Source organism: Vairimorpha necatrix, chromosome 5 (genome assembly GCF_036630325.1).
Source record: "Vairimorpha necatrix chromosome 5, complete sequence".
NCBI classification, from domain to species: Eukaryota; Fungi; Microsporidia; family Nosematidae; genus Vairimorpha; species Vairimorpha necatrix.
In genome coordinates, this window is record NC_088820.1 from 962,051 (window position 1) to 985,549 (window position 23,499).

General features: G+C 23.4%; 4 protein-coding genes across 4 annotated transcripts; all 4 read right to left on the bottom strand.

Moving 5' to 3' along the window:
• Window positions 1-290: 290 nt before the first annotated feature.
• Window positions 291-1,437, bottom strand: VNE69_05192 (putative SP-containing protein; the record flags this gene model as incomplete). The annotated part of the gene is made up of 2 exons (XM_065473676.1): window positions 291-304; window positions 393-1,437. 2 exons carry the CDS (start codon window positions 1,435-1,437, stop codon window positions 291-293), a joined length of 1,059 nt encoding a protein of 352 aa, XP_065329748.1.
• Window positions 1,438-9,320: 7,883 nt separating this feature from the next.
• Window positions 9,321-10,688, bottom strand: VNE69_05193 (putative SP-containing membrane protein; the record flags this gene model as incomplete). The annotated part of the gene is made up of 1 exon (XM_065473677.1): window positions 9,321-10,688. One exon carries the CDS (start codon window positions 10,686-10,688, stop codon window positions 9,321-9,323), a length of 1,368 nt encoding a protein of 455 aa, XP_065329749.1.
• A 4,910-nt stretch (window positions 10,689-15,598) lies between these two features.
• Window positions 15,599-16,510, bottom strand: VNE69_05194 (putative SP-containing membrane protein; the record flags this gene model as incomplete). Its single annotated transcript, XM_065473678.1, has 1 exon — window positions 15,599-16,510. One exon carries the CDS (start codon window positions 16,508-16,510, stop codon window positions 15,599-15,601), a length of 912 nt encoding a protein of 303 aa, XP_065329750.1.
• A 3,064-nt stretch (window positions 16,511-19,574) lies between these two features.
• VNE69_05195 (putative SP-containing membrane protein) lies at window positions 19,575-21,482 on the bottom strand (the record flags this gene model as incomplete). The annotated part of the gene is made up of 1 exon (XM_065473679.1): window positions 19,575-21,482. The coding sequence occupies one exon, from the start codon at window positions 21,480-21,482 to the stop codon at window positions 19,575-19,577; it is 1,908 nt and encodes a 635-aa protein (XP_065329751.1).
• Window positions 21,483-23,499: the final 2,017 nt, after the last annotated feature.

Here is a 23,499-nt window from a genome sequence, read left to right on the forward strand (position 1 = left end):
CGACACGATCTAAGGTAGCATCAATGTTATAATTTCTAGAAGTTTTAGTTAAATTAAAAAATATTAACTATTTTACTAATGTGTTATTACAAAGAAATTGAGATTTGAAATTATTTATAGATTTTATAAGTAAAAATTTTTAGCGAAAAATGCTTTATGTTGTAAAAAATAACTTTACAATAATCCTATTTACAAGTTTATTAAACATAAAAAGTTCCAAGATTTATTTTAAATCTTTGTAGAATAGTAACCTACGAGCGGAGTTTCTGAATTTATATAAACATAATTTTCTACAACATGCCGCCTCTTACGGCTTGTACGCTTATAAAATATAAATATAATACTAAGTACTATAAAACATATAATTATTATAGCTGCAAAACTTCCCCAACCCGCCAAATAGTCACTTAATTTGTTAGTGTCTATAGTGGTTGGATCAAAAGAATTGTATGATTCGCCCGTATATTTTCTTGATATTTTAGAATGGTTTTCCGGAATAGTTCCGTTTATTAGATTATCATTACCTAATAATAAATTTTCAGCTTTCATACCTCCTATACTAGTATCTTTTTGATCTTCGCTACTAATATGTTCGGTTATATTATAAAAATTTTTAATGGGTTTAGATAGATTAAAAATATTTACCTCGGTAAGAATTGTTTCAATTGAAATGCTAGATTCCTCGTTGATATTAGTTTGGTAATTTATATCTATCTCATTAGTACTAGTTTCAATTGTACTGTCTCTTCTATACTTAGGTATTAGATCAATTTGCGAATAATATACATTTGAATTTATACATTCTGCTCTTGATAATAATTCGCTATTATTTTTTATGAAAATATCAAAATGTTCTCTTCCATTTGGCCCAAAACAATCATCGTATGTGTTTAATTGGCCTTTACACATCTTTATAACAGGCAAGGGAAGTTGAGCATTTATTCCATTTTGTACAAAACATGTATGTTGTCTAATAATTTCTTGGATGGTCTCTGTTGCATTATTGGAATTATCTATGACGTCTTTGTAACACATTCGTAGTATATCATAGAATTCTGTTGAACCATATATAATTTCTGTTACCAGTACCTTTTCTTCTTTAGAAATAATATTATTGGGATTGAATTTGCCGTATATAACATATTCAAAAAACTTTTCTTTCAGTGAATCACTTCTGTTTTTAAAACTATTTTCTGAGGAATCATTTACTGTCATTCTTGAAAAAATTTCATGGTCTGTCATTGAATTCCAAATAAAATCATAAAAAATATGAAATTTCAAATCAGGTGAAAAATTTTCATAAAAATGTTTTACTAATGGTTCACAAACATCAGTAGTGCTATTGATCGCTTCTTTAAGACTTTCATCGATTTTTATACTAGATTTTATACAATTTAACATAAATAAAACAATGTTTACACAAAACGGATACCTCATTTGGGGGTAACAAAAAAAAATTTATTTATGTAGAAAAAAAGTTGACTTTAAATTCTAATTTACCTTTTCGTTTATTTTTTTGATATAAGAGATGAAACAAATTAATGGGTTTAAACAATAAATTAAAAATATTATATTGATTGTTGACATGTCCACATTATGAATTTTCGAACGAACGTGTGGTTAATAGAAAACAAAAAAACCTTTTTAAGCAGACAGTTGGCGTGTCAGACTTTAGATATCTAGTTCTACGTTTTTTTTAATATAGAAATAATAGTTTGTTTGTACACTTCTATAGCAGAGAGAAACGACCACAAAAAAGTTATTCTCAATCATTAGTACTTTAAAAATAACTTATACGGAGTTACATAAACGAAAAGTAATTTTTATTTTGAAAGTTGTCAATATATTACATTAAACATGTCAAGACCTATCATATTTTTTTAAAAAAAAACATATTGAGACCAAAACATCGAAGGGAATTTCTTTAATAACAGAGAGTTATTATTTTGCATTTTTTTGAACAATAAACATTCGAGGTAAACATTACACTTCAGCAAAACATTAATTATTTGAAACAATATCTGGATATAATAACCGTTTAGAAAAAATTGAGGCATTTTATTTCATGAGATTAAAAATAAATTGCTAAATTTCAATACGAATTTAAAAATTAAACAATAATTTACTCTTAATTTTTTAATTTTCATATCGAAAACTCACAAATAAATATAATATAATTTTTTAAAGAGAGAACTATATACATTCCGTCTCATCCTTAATCGATTTCTTTTGATTAACATGTAGTCTAAAAACATACAAGTTCAAACAATTATAATAAAACATAAAAGATATATAAATAAAGGCAGTATCTAAAATTCATTTTAGTTGTATTGTTTATAGGTTCTGTTTACTTGACGTATCAGTTATATTGTTAAATAATTTTATGCCATTGGCATTTTCGTTTTTTTCTGTAAATTTATTATTGGATAAATATTAAGAATTTAGTACTTTATCGTGTTTTTTTTTGCTTCATTATCATTAAATTACATTCCTTTTGTAACAAAACAATTTATAAAATTAAATGCTAAAACTTTACATTTTTTATAAACAGGTAATAGTAAAATTCTACTTATACCTTTTTGTAAACACATATGTAACATAATTATGCCTCGTATTTTTACTATCATATACAATGTCTTATTATATACAACATATAAATCATTCTTTCTTTTCACCTTTCATTTCCACGATAAATTTTTTATCTATTTTTGTGATAGCTCTCGATAAGTAAATTTAAGTATAAAGATAAAATTAGACAATAGAAATTTTTTCATTGAATTCTTTATCTTGCAAAACTTCTCTCTGAATTATCGTCTTGTGTCATTCTTTTAACATACCAAGATTTGTTAATATGTTACAAATAAATTTATTAAAGAAACGACCATGGTTCATACTAAATTCCGATCATTATTTTTGCTATCTAATGCTTTTCATGGTCGCCATTATTAACAGAATAAAAATAATCTTATTTATTGTTAAATATTGCCACACTTTACATGAAGATGATTAAATTAATAAAAAATTTAACAATATTACGGAGGGTATAGTATTTTTTATAACTAGTGTACTATCTAATTAAAAAAAAGTAACTCATTTAAATAATAAAATTGTATGATAAAATATACATATTCAAATTTGTTTAAGTATGTTTAATCGACATTTGTCTAGTTTTACATTATAAAATAAAGAAATGGAAACTAAAATACTTATCAATAAAATTGAATTTGGATCAAAATTAATATTTGACATTATTGTAAATATTACTTGACAAAATTTTATTAGAATAAATTATATGGTTTGATAGCGTGCGAAAGGTACCAAACTACCTCTCCTCCTTAAGAGGTTCTTCTATGAATTTTTTGAAAAACTGAATTGAAGCGTTACAAAAGCGAAGAAAAAATCTTTTATAACACTTATTGATTTTAAAAATGACAAAAAATTCTATATTGATTATTTTCAAAAATCAAATTTTGCAATACGATCAGTTATAATTTGTGTTGCGCGATTCAAATTCTTTTTGATATTTATAATACTCTTTTAAATTTTATCTATTTAAACTTTGTTATTTAAATTTAACTTCTTATTGATATTAAATTACTTATAAAATATTAAACTAAATATTACTAAGTCAATATTGCTAGATAAACTTTATTCTATATTGGACTCAAATCCATGACATTAAAGATAAAGGTATTAACTAAATATTCAGCGATATATGATCTATTAATCTATTAAATTATTAATTTTAGTTTCAAAATTTATACAAGATTCATTTTTTACACAAATTAAAGCACGAAAACATCTAGATTAAAATAATTGGCTTTATCAGAAAGACTTAGGAGGGTTAAATTGCGATGTTGACCCCCCCCCCACCATTAAAAAATAAAAAAAAGGGGTAAAATAAAAAAGGAATAAAATTATGCCCCTAAAATGAACATAAAGAATTTTAGAAAATTAATATACAAAAAAGAGGAATTATTTTTATTTCTTCTTGAAAAAAATATAATAAAGGTACCAATGTGCAATAAGTGCATGACACTCATGATCAAAATTAAAAATGATTTGGACAAATATCGTTGTTACTTACGACGAAATGGGAGAAAAAACTCAAACAAAGGTAACATTTACAAAGAAAGCATTTTTAGAAGTTCTAGATTAGATATCGAAGATCTTTTAATTTTGCTGTGTGAATGGGTTTAAGGTGTAAGCAATGTTTCGGCTACTATCGAATTGGATATAGATAGTAGAACCGTATCTTGCTGGTTTACGCGTTTTAATAACGCCGTATTCTTTTCCTATTTCACTACCTTCAAAACAAAACCATAGGGGGGTTTAAATTGCGTAGTTGAAATAGACGAGACATTGCTTGTTGAAAGTAAAAACCATAACGGTAGAATCCTTCAATACCAAGATTGGGCTGTTGATGGAGTTGTAAGGGAAGACAGCAATTCTTTTTTTCGACATTGTTGAGAACCGATTAAGAACTACTCTTGTCGATTTAATTAAACGAAAAATCGCACCTGGATCTACAATTATTACTGATTGTTGGCGGGATCATGAAGGGTTTTCGGAACTATGTCCGGATTATTACTATTTACATTTAACTGTAAATCATAGCCAAAATTTTGTAAATCCAACAACAGGCGCCCACACCCAAACAATTGAAGGAATGTGGTCTGTAATATAAAGGGAATTGCGCAAAGAAGGAACTTGCCATGGTTCTTTAATGAATCTAATTCGAATACTTTATATAGCTCGTTTGAAGTTAATTTCCAGAGAATCACTACTTGAAAGAATGTTATGCTTTTTTGAAGTTCAAAATATATGGTTTTTAAATTACGATTTAGCCCCTGAATTTGATTTTGAATTAATTGAATAAATTTTAGTTTTGTCTTTTTTTTATTTTTTTAGGGGTGGGGGCAACATCGCAATTTAACCCAAAGGAGACATCTGAGCCATAAATTTGATCACCAATCGAAACTCGGCACAAAGACTATGTCCTAAGCATTTATTTTATTTGATAGTCAGTTTTTACGACACACATCTTTGCTTTAATCTCTTAATTGATCGTAATTCTGTTTAATTTTATAAACAGAGGTTCGTTCGCTCATAGACAGCATCGAATGGCCAGCGCCGAAATTATCGGGGTGTTGAGAACCATACTTTAGTATAAGATAATACATTATAAAAGTAATTTGCATTGAAGAAATATATGTATGCAAACACAACCTCTAAAACAAAATAAAGTCCAAGCACATCGTCGCAAAAAAACCTCAAAAGATTTAATTTTATCTTGTCGATGTTAAGGAATAAAACTGTATAAAGATTGGTTTAACTGGAAACTAACAGTAGTACATTATTTTCCAAATGTATCTTTATTTCCATTTTTAAAATCAAAACCTTCAAAAACTCGTTTGCAAGTTAAAAAAAAATAAACATATAATATTTAAGCTATGATTCAAATTGATAACGCAAAGAATTAATTAAATATTAATAAAATTTTACAAAAAACAAAATATTTTCTAAATGGCAAACTAGTCTTCTCAGAATCAAATCAAGTTGAGAGTTTTTATAAACTCTTTGACTGCTTATATTAATATCTACATAGATTGCATTGTAAAAAAGAACTAGTTGACAGTTATAATAAAAGTTTTTATATTTTTTATTTGTCTGTATTATTGGGGCTTTTGCATATTTTAAAAAGCTTCTAAATAATAAAAAATAATATTCATTTTTGCCTTTTTTTTGCTTATCTTATATTTTATACCCTTCAAAGAAAAACTTCTTTTATAGTTCATTAATAATAATAGAATGTTAAACAATAAATTTATAGGCTAACGCCTTTTACATTTAAAAACCTATTGGGAAAATTCTTTTTTATTTGTTTATTGACTCATTGGGTCGCCATTAAAATATATTTAACAGAAGATATTTATGACATCTGTTATTGTGATGTAGATCTTAACATAATATTTTCAACTACATAACGGATCAACAAAATAGTCTTTAGCAGGTTTATGTTACGGAAGCTTTTGTTATACTACATGTCTAAAGAATAATGATGATTGTTGAGAACGTGTATTTAATAAATTTAGCCTTGAACTTACAATTATCTTTAACAATGATGATTCTTCTGATAAAAAAGAAACATTCTAGACACTTTCCGGCTTAAAAAGACAGTGTAATAAAAAAATTGATAATTCTATTAATGATTTTTATATAAAAAGGGTTGGTGATCTAAGTATATTTGACACTAATATAAAAAACAAAAAAAACAAACATAAGTTTTTGTTATAAAAGCTTTGTAAATGGTAGAAATTTATTCGAATTAATGATTAAGAGTAAAATATAATGATATTAGAGAATACTATCAATGTATTTGGTCAAAAAATTTAAAAATAAAAATTTAGAAGAAGTTTATACTTGTTATAATTATTTCTTGATTTCTCTTGATATACTTTAGATATTAAAAACCGCTTTTAATGTGTTATTTATCGGTAATTGGTCGTTTCTAAATAAGGCTATTATCGCTGTAAAATAACGATAAATAGAATGTCGTTTATTCGTAATGTTCATTCTTATAATACATATTTATTCATATGTATTGTGTGAGCTTTATATTTAAAAATGTAAAATTGCTAATACCAACATACTAGCAAAAAATTAAGGCTCAAACTGATTCTTTGTTTACTATTTATAAAGTGGAAATCACATATGAGTTAACAATTTTTTTAAGACAACTCATAAATAAGATGAAACTATTTTAAATTATAGTCACACGATTTTTGTATTCAAACTTTTCATAACAACATCACATCATAATTTCATAGGTTTATTCGTTATATTATTTTGCAAGATAGCCTACGCTCAATACTAAATTTAATCACTCTAGAAAAAAGTTGTATTTAATTTAAATTTAAAATCTTTTTAATTATTATATTTTTAAGGTTGTTTTGCATTTATAAATCAAAATTTAATAAATTTCATAAATCTACATGAAGTTAATTTAAATAGTTAAACGTAAAGCTAAGAATAAAAAAAAATATAAAGAAACAATGGAATACAGATTTACAAATTTTTTATAATTATTATGCATAAAACTTAGTTGTTAAAAGATTTTTAGACGGTCACTTTTCGTTGTAATCTACATGGAATTTTTACGCAAAGAAAGTTTTATTTTATTCAATAACAAAACATTTATTTGAAAATCTATCACAAATGAATAAGCCCATATTTTAAAGGTCATTATTTAAGTGTTACTATAAAAATAAAATTTTGCTGCTTAGGTCCTAATTATAATATCTTGTTAAAAACAATAATAAAGTTTTACACAACACACTTTAGCATTGCTCAAGGACTATTTTATACCGAATTATTTCTGTAGCTTATAGCGAACGCATGCTAAAAGTGTGACATTATTACACGGCCTTAAAATTTCGTTTTTGTAGTTATAAAAAAAATATCAATTTGGTTAATTAAATAGAGAAATTTTTTAATACTAATTAAACACAACGAATTTAGAAAAAAAAATCTTCTCTGAGTTTGTAACATTTTTTATAATTGAGTATAAGTAAATTCATTGGTTTATATATATTATTATTTATATTTTAAATTGGAAAATTTAAAAAATACTAAAAACATGATTAAAGACTAGTTTTGTAATTATATTTCGAATAAAAAACGACCAAAATAATATCTTATTTTATATCTTATTACAATTTAAAAAATTGATGTTTGAAATGAATATGAGAAAATTTATTCAAAGTCAAAAATTTTAAAATAATTATTACAAGAAAAAATATGAAACAAAACAAACTTTGGTTATTATTTGTACTTTATTATGTACATGTTGTTCGCTTATATTTAAGTTGGTTTTTCTTCTTTATATAAAAATTTAAACTGTTTATAAAGGTATTTTCCTCAATAAAGCTTATGTTCGATGAAAAAAAAAAATAAAGACCAATAATTTAAGAATAACATTAAAAAATTTGTTATATTATAAAACTCAAAATGATTTATTCCTTAAAAACAACTTAATCCATGAAGATTATTTTGAATTTATTTATATTGTTCGTCTTATCTACAAAGTCAACATATGTTAAAAAGATCACTTTTATAATAATATAACTGCAGATGTTTTTATTAAAAACCACTTTTTTTACAATAAAATTGTGTAACAATACATATTATCTTAATAGTATAATTTTAGATCAATTTCACATGTTTAACGATTTTTCAGAAGATTACGACAGATATTGAAAAAAAAGGTCATGTGCTTAAAACAAGTAAAGGCGCATACAACTATAAAAGTATAGACTAATACGCCAATAAAATAGAAATAATAAAGTTTTAAACATCAAAAGATTTAATTAGATCTTACATAACGTATAAACATTTTTTTGAAATATTTCAAAAATTAAGTATCTAAAAAAAATCTCATTTTATTACATGTATCGGCTTAAAGTTAGCTTTCCGTACATTACAAAACTATGTTTCAATTAAGCCAATTTATGCGATTATTAAAGAAAACATACAAACAATAAACCTAATATTTTATCAACATAAATCGTTCATATTCTCTAGTTCTTGATCGTCACTCGTTTCATAGACAACTAACTTGTACGTAATATTTACAGTTTATATATTTTAGTGTTGAAAACATAATAGACACATATTTAACTCTCAGGAACAACCAGAAATTAATAAACTTTTCTAAAAATAACATCTATATGACAAATTAAAAAGACTCAATGGTTACCAACGTTTCCAAAATGCCAAAAATACTCATAAAAATTAAAATTTACTTTTGGTATTTTACATAAAATATGAGAAATTTTTGTAGAAAAAGTGCAAATGGAATCTAAAAGCTTTTAGAGAAATATTTGTTTTAATACTTTAAAAAAATTATTAAAACTGCATAATTTCTTGTTAAAATAAATATATTAACATTTAATTTTTTTATATTTTTAAAATCTGTAATATTGTCATTTTTTTTGTAATTTTAGTAACAAGACAAAACTAAAAACAATTAATAGTTAAAGACCTTTTACAAAAAAAGTATATGCTTTTATCATAAAGACATTTTAAGGCTCTAAATGTGTTTTAAATATGATGATTATATTTGTACAAACAAAATTGTCATAATTTTTTTAATATTACCATGCTTACTTCATATGGTTTAATTTAAAAAATACGTATTATTGACAAATTTGTATCTTTTTTACATGAAAAAAACAATTAAAAACTATATACACGTTTACTTATCTAAAAATTTTAATAGTTATTAAAAATTTTGTAAATAAATATTATAAAGCCTATCTTTATGAGGATATAAAAACTAAGTTTTCTCTATAATGTTTACGCTTACGAAATTTGTATTTGAACAAAATGAATACTATTCCAAATATTATAGAAATTATAAAAATTAAAGCAGCTGCAAATCCCCAAACTCCCATATAGCTAGTTATGATGTTGAATTCTGTATTAGCTGTATCGAAAATATTTGGCGTTTCTGTAGTTTCAAATGTTTGTACTCTGGAAGATTTTTCATTTATAACTGTATTTATTTCTGGAGCATACGTGGAAACAAGACTTTCTAATTTAAATATTGGTTCAGAAAGTTTCTGTGATTCTATACTCAAAGTTTTAGTAGTATTTTGTAATCTTTCATTTTGATCAGTTAGGCTATTATTATTAATATCTGTGGAAATATTTTCAGTGACATTAAGTAATTCTTTACTAGTTTTTGTTGAATTATAGTGCTCTGCTGCAATATTTTCACCAATATGATCATAATTTTCATCGATTATTTTATTTATCTTATTAATTTCTGCAATACTAGTTTTAGTAATATGCTCAAACTCTTCACTAAATGTTTTAGAAATGTTATTTATTTCTGAAATATGAGTTTCATTCGTAGTATCATAATCGCATTCATTATCGATAAACATAGAGATATTATCTATCTCAGCAGTAAGATTTTCAATCATATTTTCTCTAATAAATTTAGATATCAGATCATTTGGCAAGTAAGATATAGTCGAACTTAGACATTCTGCTTTAGATAGTTGATCACTATCAAATTTTAAAAATTTTTTAAAACAATCCAAATCTACCGTCTCATTTAAACAATTTTCAGCAAGGTTTAATTCACCTTTACAATATTTTATAACTGGCAACGGGATATTATCACTTATTCCATCTTGGATAAAACAAGTATGTTGTCTAATAATTTTTATAATAGCTTTTGTTGTAAAATCGGCACTATTTATGACATCTTTATAACACGTACGTAATATATCATATAATATTGTAGCGCTAGATACTATTTCAGTTATAAAATCGTTTTCTGCTTTCGAAACAGTTATATTAGGATTATAATCGCCGTATATTAAGAATTCAAAAAATTTCTCTTTCATTATCTTACTTCTTAAGGCGAAACTAATTTCTGAAGTGTCATTTGAAGTCATTCTTGCAATTATTTCATGATTTGTAATTGCGTTCCAAACTAAATCATGGAAAATATGATATTTTAAATCATACGAGTAATTTACATACAATTCTGTAACCAATGGGTCGCAAATATCGAGGCCATTAACAGCTTCTTTCAGGTAATCATCAACATTTATACTGGTTTCTATAAAATTTTTAAAAAATATAACGGTATTTAAATAAAATGTATATCTCATTATGGGTAGTGGAAAAAAATTATTTGTATATAAATATAAGTTGACCTTAAAAGTTTGTATATCTTTTTGTACATTTTTCATAATTTTTGGTATTTTAATAAAATTTTATGTTTTTAATATGTAAAATTAAGTATATTGGATTTTGACACGTCCACTTTTTCAATTAACAAAATTTAAAATCGGCTAAACAAAATCTTTGTAATAAAAACATAACTTTATTAAAAATTGTATATTACTGTAACGAAAGATTCTAAAATAAATGTAACTCGAAGATACATTTATTAAAATAAAAATAAGTCATATATGTCTCGTACATTGAAACACATTAAAACGTATCTGAGATAAAAAAGACAGACATAGTTTAAATTTATGCAATTTATACATTTTTAAATACTAAATAAAAAAAATCTAAAAGAGGAGCTTCTTTGGTCTTCGATCAGATTAATAACCCTTGTAGTGAAAAATTAGGCAAAAATACTACAAATATAATTCAATTGAAAAAATTAGATAAGCATCAAGATAACAAACATAAAACTTATTTATTCCTGTTCAATATACTTAAAAATTGACTAAACAAAAATATTATAAACCAAGTATCTATTTCTTAGACTTAACTCCATGTTTTTTGTTTAAATTAGATTTTATAAGAAAACAAAGGTTCTCGATATTGTTGGTATAAGTTCCATCTGGAGATTTGAACCCGAAAAGAGTTTAGAAATATGTTGAGACAAAGATGTTATGCCACAGCTGAAAAATTTGCATGATCATCACTATAAAATTTAACTTATACCTGTTTTACATTTTAAATCGCTTTATAACACTGGTAGTCATATTATCCAATTCGTAATTTAAAGCTTAGGGGTTAACAGCTTTTACTATGCACTAAACCCAAATTCTAATAGGAGTTGAATGATCAAACTTGTTGGATATCTTATTTTACATCTTCTCAAATAACAGACTAACATATTGAACAATTTTACCTGGTTCACCAATAATTGATCTTTTAGACATTCTATTTTTAAAATTTCTCTAAGTCGCTTTTTTTGCATAGCAACTGTCGATGATAATACTCCAAAAAACACTTCGATGTAAAATAGACCTTCTATATCGAATTAAAAATATTAATTCGCAGTATTTCTTCAAAAAACTCTTTTTTTTATTTACTAATACGTTTGCACTGCATTTTAGTTTGTACACTTGTATGCTGCTCTTTTAGTCCTTCTCTCATTTTATATTAATGATTTTACTCAATTTAAAACACATTTTTTTGCATAATCAACAAGTCTAACCCAAAAAATGGGTCTAAAAAACGTCAAAACTGTAAAGGCCGCTGTATTGGCTTGATTTTTACTTTCGTGCTTTTCTTCGGTATTCGATCAGAAATTTTAGTATCAGAATTTTCAATTTTTAGGGGTTCAAATTTTTTAAAAAAAATCCCGATCGAATACCAAAAAAGCACTATAAAAAAACATATTTATTTTTTTATTAAATAGACAAAACAAATGTAATAAAATAATAATATCTCTATCTTAATTTTGTTTTATCTTTGAGTAACAACAATTAATTTAAAGCATCTGTAACTCAAGTGCATATAGACCATAATCAAATTAAAAAAAACATTATTAAAAATCTTTTGCACATAATTTATTCGTATACAGAGCAATTATTTTTGTTATATTATCGAATATTATTTTTTGCATTTGAAATACCAACAGTTGTAATAATTATAAAGGTGCTGGTAAAAAATATTTTATATATAAATAAATTGCGTTAAAAAGTAAGTATAGGGGCAATTGACACGTAAGATATATCTTTAATTTTTTTTATGGTCTCGATTTTAATTTAGCATTAATATCAAAAATGTTCTTTTCAAAAATATAACTTGATTTTTTTCTATTTGTTTTTTATTGAAATATCATATATATATATATATATATAATATATTTTTGTCGAGATTACAGCCGAGCAAGATCTAAATAAATGAAGGGTCTATTTCGATAAACTATCATTTTATTGATCATGTATAAGATATAAAGAAATCGCATTCATATAGTCTTATTAATTTTAAAATTGTTTAATACATTAATCATTTATCTGAACGATTAAAACATTTTTTGAAAAACAAATCAGAGAAACGACGATTGCCTGCCTTATGTAATATTTTGTCTCAAGAGAACAACATAAAATTATCTTTTGTTTGATTAAATGAAATTATTGCATTTTTGCTATTACTTTAAATTTTTATGGTTTATGAGTATTTAAATTATATACGAAAATTGATTTAGTTTTGATTGATACATAAGTTCTTCACTATTTATTATATCATAACAACTTTTTCCACATTTAATTTGACATATTATCCCTTCGTTTATTATTATAAACATTTTTATCTAAACCATTACATTAGAAATTTGAATCAAATTAATGCTAAATGGAAAATTTTTTATAGATAATTCATACCACTAATATTCTATATTACTATTTTACGGTAAGATATTGAAATATGACATTTATAAAAAAAAAATCGCTTTTGACCTTCACAAAAATAGTTTAATACAGAAAAAGAATGAAATGGTCGTATCATAGAAGAGACTATGACGTGATTTTTCAGCTTAATATTCTTTCTTTTAGATACAAAGATTAATAAAAATCTGTTAAAACAAATAATATATTATAGCAAAAAAATTTTACCTTTGAATGAACTTTAAAGCTTAAGTTATAATGATTTATTTCTTTATAAAATTGCGAAGGACAAACTCTTATTTTAAAATTATTTTTGTGATTTTATTACTTAAAAAGTGTATTAACTCTTTTTTTGTGCTATACTTATGTATATTTTATGTAAGAATTCTTTTCTTGATAAATGAAAAAAGCCTTTAAATTTCAAAATTTTGTATCAAAAGTAAAGACACTGTGTTATTTTATGTGTTTTTTTGATAAGACTTCAAATATGTATACTTTTTCAATTCAGAAAAATTTATCAAAAACACATTAGATCATTTGATTTAAAACATTCTTATATTTAATTGCAATAATGTTTTTCATTCTTGATTATCAAAGAATACTAGTGAAAAATTTTTATTGTACGACATTCTATACCTTTATGAGAAGTTTTATCGATTTTAAGTTTAAAACAGACATATCATTATCTTTGTATATTTATGCTCAGATATTATTGGTTTTATATTAATAATTATATATGCCAAATTCAAGATCACTGTTTTTGTTCTGAATATTTTATACGCAGTTTTAACTATTAATTAATACAGCGATAAGCTATTAAAATTATAGATAAATGATTTATAAACTAAAATTTCACCACATCGAAATATAAATACACTTGTTTTGTTCTAATTAATTGGACAATAAACAAATTATCATGTTTTATAGTTAAAGCTTAAATATTAAGTCTTTTATCTTTTACCTTTCATGGTTGTCTCGACGTTATTATGAAAGCACAAATAAAACTAAAAATAAACTATAAAATTTATTAGACCATTAAATAAAAAAAAATTTGTATTTAAATGTCAGAGACATCATTTCAATTCAAAAAAACCAAAGTTTCACTCTTTTGCATTTTTTTAAAGATTTATTCCCAAAAGTATTAATGTTTTCAGGATCTTTATATCGCAATTTATAAATCTTTTGTTAAGGTTGTAAAAAAAGTGGTCTGTCGTATGCGAATTATGAGTTAAAATTTGAGATTCTGCTATTAGTGATTACAAATCAACTTTATGAGATATTTAGCTACGAAAATCATAGAATCTTGTCTCTATGCTTTTAAGCTAAAATGTCAATATCAAAATTTTCATCATAAAATCTAAATCTCCTGATATGGATATAACTTTACGCCTGTTCTGTATCATTAGAAACTCAGTGTTACGGAATAGTATTTAAAAATTATGTATTAATATATTTATTAAGATTTCTTTCTTTCTCTTAAAATGAGACACTCAGTGAAAACTTCTTATTACGTTTATTTTAAATCTTTAACTAATTGTTAACTTCGTATAACAATAATGCCTTAACATTTGTAGACATATTACTAATTTTTTTGTTTGTTGCTTAATATGCATTGAAATGTCGTCGATATATATTTGTCAGATAATTCTACGACATCTGTTTTCTTTGGTTAGTCTCTTACTTCCTACATACAAAATTAACTATTGGCTAGTTGTATACATGTTTATATATCAAAAAAATATTCTATTTTTTAATTATTTTGACAGCGCCAAAGCGTAGTCGATAATTGTTTATATTAAACATTAAAGAAAGCTATACGAATTATATTTTTAATTTCATTTATTATGACAAAAGATAAAAGGATGTTTTCAGCGAAAAAAACTAAGAAAAATAATTAAGGACAAATGTTAAATAATAAAATTTTATATGCTTTTGTTCACATATACTTTCTAATTTTAGTAAATCGATTATAAACATACACAAAGTTTATTTTGACAAAAAATATTACAAAACAATTTTTTTAAAAAGCGTATTTTAAGCATTGGAATTGAACAATATGATTAAATTCTCGAATAATATAATTTTGTAGAAAAACTACATAAAATTTATAACGTAGGTAATGTAGAACTAAGTTATTAAAATATAAAAAAGTAGAATAATATGATCAAGAATTTTTTGAAAAGTATTAAATCAAAATTTTTTGTTCAAATCGATTAATATTTTCCATATTTTTGAACAATATATATTCGATATTAAATGTTTTTTTTACAAAAAAATATTTTTGGCTAAACTTGTTTAGAATTAAAATAAGGGATTACATCAAAAAAAATAAAAACTACTTTCTTATATTTTTTTAAAACGTAAAAACGCAAAAATAAAATAAATCTCATAACATTATTTTTTTTAATTAATATCAAAGACTCCCAAATAAATATATTATAACTTTATTAAGAATAATTAGATACTTTAATTCTACATTTCTTAGATCCTTTATTAAAATATATGTAACCCAAAAACATAAAAATCATGCCGATTATAATAAAACTTAAAAGATATATAAACCCAGGTCGTTCCCAGAATTCAATGTGATTAGCTTTGTTGTTCATGGTTTCTGTTGAATTAAACGCAAATACACTAGAATTATTAGTTATATTGTTAAATTTGTTTATACTATTATTTAAAAAACTTTCGCTTTCTGAGTATTCATTATCTACTGAGCAAAAAGCTTTTAGGACCTTATCGTGTTTTCTGTTAGCTTCATCGACTATATATTTCAGTCCTGTTGTTCCAAAACATTTTACAAAATTAAAACCTAAACCTTTACACATTTTAAAAACAGGTAATGGTAAATTTCTACTTATACCATTCGGTACAAAACATGTATGTAACTTAATTATACCTCGTATTGTTTCTTCTGGATTTTTACTATCATTTATAATATCTTTATAACACATACGAAACATATCAAAATATTCAATCGCTCCACTTTTCAATTCCTCGATAAATTTTCTTTCTGGTCTTATAAGAGTTTTCGATATGTTAATATCCCAATTTTTGAGACTTAAATTAGACAAATAAACATCTCTTAACTGAATTCTTCTATTTGAAAAACTTCTCTCTGAATTATCATCTTGTGTTAATCTTTTAAATATTTCAAGGGTTGTTACCGTATCCCAAATAAATTCACTGAATAAAATACCATAGTTTTCTGGCAAATTATGATTATTAATTTTGCTATCTAATGATTCACATACATTGGTGCCATTAATAACAGAATATAAAAAATTGTCTTCGCCATTAGATTTTACCACACCTAACATGAAAAATACTGAACCACAAAAAATTTTCAATAATCTCATAAAGGGCAAATTTTTTTTTGTTATTTATATAAAGCAAAATATCTAATTTAAATAAAATATTTTTTGATTATTAAATTGTTTAAATTTTTGCATCTTCTTACATACAAATCAATATCTTCAATTTTAATTAGGTATATTAAATTTTACGCAAATTAAATGTTATAAAATATAAAAACAACCTCCATGCAGTAGAAACAGAAAAGAAACATAAATACGACTTGCTCGCAAATCATGTGGCTTCTCTCTACAAATACAAGCCGAAAATTATTCCTTATGTGATGACGTGGGATGGAATAGTAACTAATTTTCACCGTACGCATATCAAAGTGCTCAAATAAGAACCCAGAACGAAAGCATATATACAGTCAAGAGTCCTTAAAATGACTTTAGAAAGCCTAACTATGTCAGCCAGACATGGGCTTGATACAGATCAGGAGGGGGTTTGAGAGCCCAATGAGTGAATCTCAAAAGGAAGTCCTGGAACTGCCAGATGAGACTGTAAGCGTATCTTGTGAAAAGTAATTAATAAGCCGAATATTATACCCAAATAAATTATATATTATAAAATTCAAAAAACTTCAAGTTTAAAAATGTTTTAAAAGCATATTTTACGTTTTTTAAAATAAAACTAAATTCATTAAATATTTAATTTCAAAGTCGAAAAATTTATAAAAACAAAAATTATAGTAAAAAAAAATAAACCTAGGATTTTTTTAAAGATTTTAAGATTTTTAATTTCTAAGCAAATTTGTAATAAATGTAAAACAATAAAAATAATTAGTTTTGTGTAAATTAAAAATCATAACGATTCTAATGGTGGATTTATACGTATATAAAGCTTAGGAATTAGGTTTCAATATAAATTTAAATATAATTGCGCACGGAGAAATTTTAAAAACATTATTTAAATAGTTTAAGAGAAGTCCTACTCTATCAATGACTTTTGTCCATTTTTTATATTATTTATTTCTAAAAAACTTTTGCAAAATTTCATTTTAATTTATTTATCAAAGAATTACAATTTTATTTTTACTAAAGTGAACTAAGTCCTAATCAAACTTATTACAATGTATTTTGTAAAAAAATATTAATTTTTAAAAACATGATTTTTAATTTCTAAAACATAATTTATTAAATAAATTCTAGTATTTAAGATAGATATTATTTTTATAAAAATAATTAAATAATTTTTTAAAGAACCTTTATTTAAAAAACATCATTTTTTAGAAAAAATATCTTTGTAATAACTAATACATGTAGATTTTGTAAAAAATTGTAAAGATAAATGCAGTTATAAAAATCTCAAAATTGATATAAAATTTTTATAAGCGTTATAATCGAATTTATAACACAAGAATTTTTAAAAACAAAACACAAATGCTATATAATATTCTAGTGTACGCTATTTTAAAATAAAACTCCAATTAAATTACAAATTTAACTGTAATTTTGAAAATTTGACCTATATTAATGCGTCTCTTTTTATCATCGAATTTATTGTTTATACCTTACATTTAATGTTTTACATTAAAAAAGTTCGGGTATAGTTATAAAAAATTTTATTACGGATTAATAGGTCTAAAATGATGTATAATTTTAATTATATATTTATTCTTCGCCAGATGATCATTCAATCAGTTTACAAAATATATAAATTTCTTAATCAATCTAAGAATACTTCTCATAATAAAATATACGGACCACGAATGAATTATACATTTAGTTAAATCTAAATTTTCTTATATTTTTTTTGCTTAGAATTTATAACATGTTTTATTATGGTAATTATAAAAATAACCTAAAATACAAAACTCTCGTTGTCAACTATAAAAAATGTATTTTATTCTTGTAAAATACATCAATCATTTTTTTAATACATTATTTTTAAATTTTGAAATTCGTAGAAGATTTGAAAAAGTAAATTTAATACAGTCTCATAATAAATTACCATAGCATTATTTTTCCTTTTTTAACGAATTGTAATCTGAAAGAATTCGACGAGAACAAATTAATATATAGATTAATAAAACATTTCTTTTGCTTGTAATTATTTATTAAAAACACATAAAATAGATAATTTTTTTTAATTTTGATCAAATATAAAAAAAATGTGTTATTATTTGAATATTCGAATAGATTTTTTTTTAACATATATAACACATTGTTTTTGTTTTTATATAAAGAATAATTTACGACATGATCGTAGTCATTAAAAGCTTTATAATTTACTTAATGTTTCTTTTTATTTTTTTTAATAAATGAAATGCTGTTAGTGAAATATCTTATTAATTTAATTGTCATTGAATGGTATTTGCGACAAAATCAAAAAAAAACCTTTTTAATATAATTATTTTTTTAAAAAATTAGTAAACAGGAATACAATATCATAATGTATTCTGAATCCGATATTTTTGATCTTTTCTCAAATTAAAATAGAATTAAATTTTCCGGTACAAAAAGTGTAAACAGTGAATAAAGTATAATGCTTATTTTGAAGATGTTTATATGTACAGTATAAGTTTCACTGTTTAAGTCGACTTTTAAATGACAAATTGATAACATATAACTTGTTTACATAATTAGTTGTAAAAATAGACAACTTAACTCTATGAATTAAAAAAGCCACGAAAACTTACAATTTTAAGTATATTTTCTTTATAACATCACAATTTCACCTGCAAATAATTAACTTAAATATCTTATGCTTATTACAAAATGAAATGAAAATTTCTGAAGCAGATTATAAATAAAAATTTACTTAACATTGTAATATCTAGTTTAAGCAAAAATATTTTATTTTTCTATTTATTATGCTCTTTGAACAAATTGTATAGATTTATTGTTATTTGACGTAACAGACTTTTTTATAAAACAAATTAGACAATAAAAATTATAATCTATTGAACTCCGGATGTTTTATAAATTTTTGATCATTTAAATTTATTCATATACAACATTATTCATGTGTAAGTATTAGGGAAAAAAACTATATACAATTTATTTTTCATTACAATAATAAAATTTTTTGAAAATATGTTTTTTTGAAAGATAAAGTAGTCTCAATTTAAACTAAAGAATACTGCCGATACCTTCTGTTGCACCTTTTTTTGTAACGCCAAATTCCCAACACTATAAGAATAAAACTAAAAAATATAAAAAGCACTGTTTTATCAAAACCTCTATTTTCGAAGGAATTAGTATTTGCAATTTCTAACATTGTTAAACGCTCTGATTTTATGTTATCAGATATAATATAGTTTTCAGAGGCATCATAATTATTATTATAATTAGTCGTGCTTTCTGTAAAAGTATTAGAATCAGTAGTTGTATCTATAATTTCATTGAAACCAATAGGCATTGTAGAAATATATTGATGACCTGTGATAGAGTCGATTATTGTATTAAAATCATAATTTTTTTCGGTTTTAATAGTAGATTCGACATTATCCCGCTTGATGCCGTTAAAATCGGTGGTAGTATCTGTAGGGATATCAAAATCTGTTGTAGATTTAATTACACTATTAGAAGAAATAGTTGCATCGGAGAATAAATTATAATCGGCATTAGACACTATAAACTCCTTGAAATCAGTAGTTGTCTCAGTAATATTATTATTGTATTCGATAGTTATGTCAGTAATAATATTAAAATATTTAGTATAATCAGTGATGTTATTTTGATTAGTGTTTGTCTCCGTATTTATTAGACTTTCTTCAGTAGCTTGATCAAAAAATTCATTATTACTTTCAGTAGTCGTTTCATTAAGTACATTTTTTATTATCGTAGACTCTGGATTTTTTTTATATTCCGTTGTAGTTTCTATCATATTAAAATCTGTATAAACTTCAGTAATCATTTTATTTTCTATAGTTGCTTCTGTTTCATTATTACTTTTTATGTTTTCTCTTGTCATACAATTTGTAGCAATATCTGTACTTAAATAATATTCTGTAGTTATATCGAGTTTGCTATTAAAATTGCGAGTTGTTTCAGAACCACTAGAATAATTTGTAAATTTATAAATAAAATCATAATCCATCGTATTTCCAGTTATGTTCATATTATTTGAACTTTGCTTTATATTTTTATCAGTTGTAGCTTTATAAATATCATCCATCTCTGTAGTAATTTGAGTACTATATTCAAAAAATTCAGTTTCTGTTGATACATCATTTTTAAATAAGTTGGTGTTAGTAGGCTCATTTCCAATGGCATAATTTAAATAATTAAAAGTTGTATTGTCAATATAACTTTCATTATTGTTATTTGTAGTGTCATATAAACTATTAATCTCAGTTGTAGTTTCAGCTGTGTTGTAGTCTTCTGTAGTTGTATAAGTTATATTTGTAATGTTGTAAATTGGTATAAAACATTCGGCTTTAGATACTTGATCGAGTTTTCTGTTGGCTTCATCGACTATATATTTCATTCCTTTTGTTCCAAAACATTTTACAAAATTAAATCCTAAACCTTTACACATTTTAAAAACAGGTAATGGTAAATTTCTACTTATACCATTCGGTACAAAACATGTATGTAACTTAATTATACCTCGTATTGTTTCTTCTGGTTCTTTACTTTCATTTATAATATCTTTATAACACATACGAAACATATCAAAATATTCAATCGCTCCACTTTTCAATTCCTCGATAAATTTTCTTTCTGGTCTTATAAGAGTTCTCGATATGTTAATATCCCAATTTTTGAGATTTAAATTAGACAAATAAACATCTCTTAACTGAATTCTTCTATTTATTAAACTTCTCTCTGAATTATCATCTTGTATTAACCTTTTAAATAAATCAAGATTTGTTACCGTGTCCCAAATAAATTCACTGAATAAAAGACCATGGTTTTCTGGCAAATTATGATTATTAATTTTGCTATCTAATGATTCACATACATTGGTGCCATTAATAACAAAATATAAAAAATCATCTTCGCCATTAGATTTTACAAAACCTAACATAAAAAATACCGAACTACAAAAAAATTTATATAATCTCATAAAGGGCAAATTTTTTTTTGTTATTTATATAAAGCAAAATATCTAATTTAAATAAAATATTTTTTTAATTATTAAATTGTTTAAATTGTTGCATCTTCTTACATACAAATCATTATCATCAATTTAAATTAGGTAAATTAAATTTGACAATTGGCAGTTCGTACATAATAATATAAACTAATGAAAGCTAAAATACTTCTTCAATCAAATCTAATCTCGATTGTAAACAAATATTAAACAAATTAAAAAATATATTGATAGAAAAATTCATAGAATAATACTTGATATAGATTTAAATATAAAGAATGTATGTAATAAAAACATAAAATTTAATTGAATATATTGATTGTTTTTTTACCAAATCTGTACATGTTAAAAATACTTACAATATGAATTGAAATTATATATGACCTAAATTTTTTGATATTTATCTAATTACGATGGTATTTTGCTTTATATAATTTCGACTCAAATAAATATTTTCAAATTTTTATGAATAAAATTTTTAAATTAATAATAGGAAAAAAAATAATACAAGGTTAAATTATCCCCAAAATTTTGTGTAATTTTTACTTATAATTCTTATTTCTATAAATTATTTATTTTTATAATCGATTGCAAAAAGACATGCGACTTCAAATGCTTCATTGCTGTTTGTAAACAAACAATCTTATTAGATATTTCTATGGATTTTACTATTTAAAAATGTCATACTAAACAATAACACAGTTTTTTCGATCAAGAAATATTTTTTTCGAATTAATAATCGCTATAGGGGCTTTATAACGCACTCTAGACCTCTATACAAAAGATATAATAATTTGTTTGTTTTTAAAAAATAAATGAAAAATTATTTTGATATCTAACAGACTTTATAATACTTATATATCTCATATTTATATAAAAAGATATACTAAATGGCTAATTCGAAGAAAAAAAATGATATTGTTATTCTTTTTAAGAAATTGGTTCTGTCAAAATACAATAACCCTAGTGTTATATATGTAGCAACAAAATCTAATTGTTGTGAAAATATATATTTAAGAAATTTAATCCTTAGCATACAATTATCATTAACACTAACAAAAAAAATAAAAGACCTTTTATAGTTAAAACATTATTTTTTAAAAGAATATAAAAAATAATCTTATTTTTATTAAAGAATATAAAAAAATAATCTTATTTTATCATGAAACTTATAAACAAATATTGCATTGGTAATAAAAAATCAAAGCCTTGGTTGTCATATACCATAAATGCATGACTTATATAGTTATGACTAGGGAATCGATGTCTTTGTGTAGTTTTAAACAGATTTTTTTAAAGGTGTATTAGGGTAAAATAGCTTATCATTCAATTCTACTATAATTGAACATATTAGAGTGTGTTTATAATTTTTATTATTCCGATTTTTTTCTCCTCTGCTTCTTTTTTATTCAATTTTCTTAATTTTTATTTAAATTTTATATTTATTTTCTACAAAAAGGTGTTTGCAAGATATCTTAATTAATAAAACATCAATAACATATCATAATCATTATAAAAAATTTTGGGAGCCATAATAATAAGTAAGAACCTCTATTGTTTACATCAAACGAATAAAGCAATAAATTAATACCAAAATAAAAATAAATTTGTATAAAAATTAAATCTGATACTAGCAGAAATGCTTAGTATTATTTAAATGTATAAAAACATATGTAAAATAAATTAATGATAACGACGTTATGTTATTAACTTTTTTTATACTAACAGTATTAAATTATTTTTGATGTTAAAGACATATATAGCAAACTGCTAATAAATAATTATAAAGTGCAATTCCATCTTAAATGAATTTTCCTTGTTTCTTCTATCAAATTTGCATATGTGTAAAATGTGAATATACTAAAAACTTGTTATAAATAAAAAATTAAGGAATATTCGATTTTGTTGTTTTTTAACTATAATACAATTAAAATTTTTACTTATAAATATA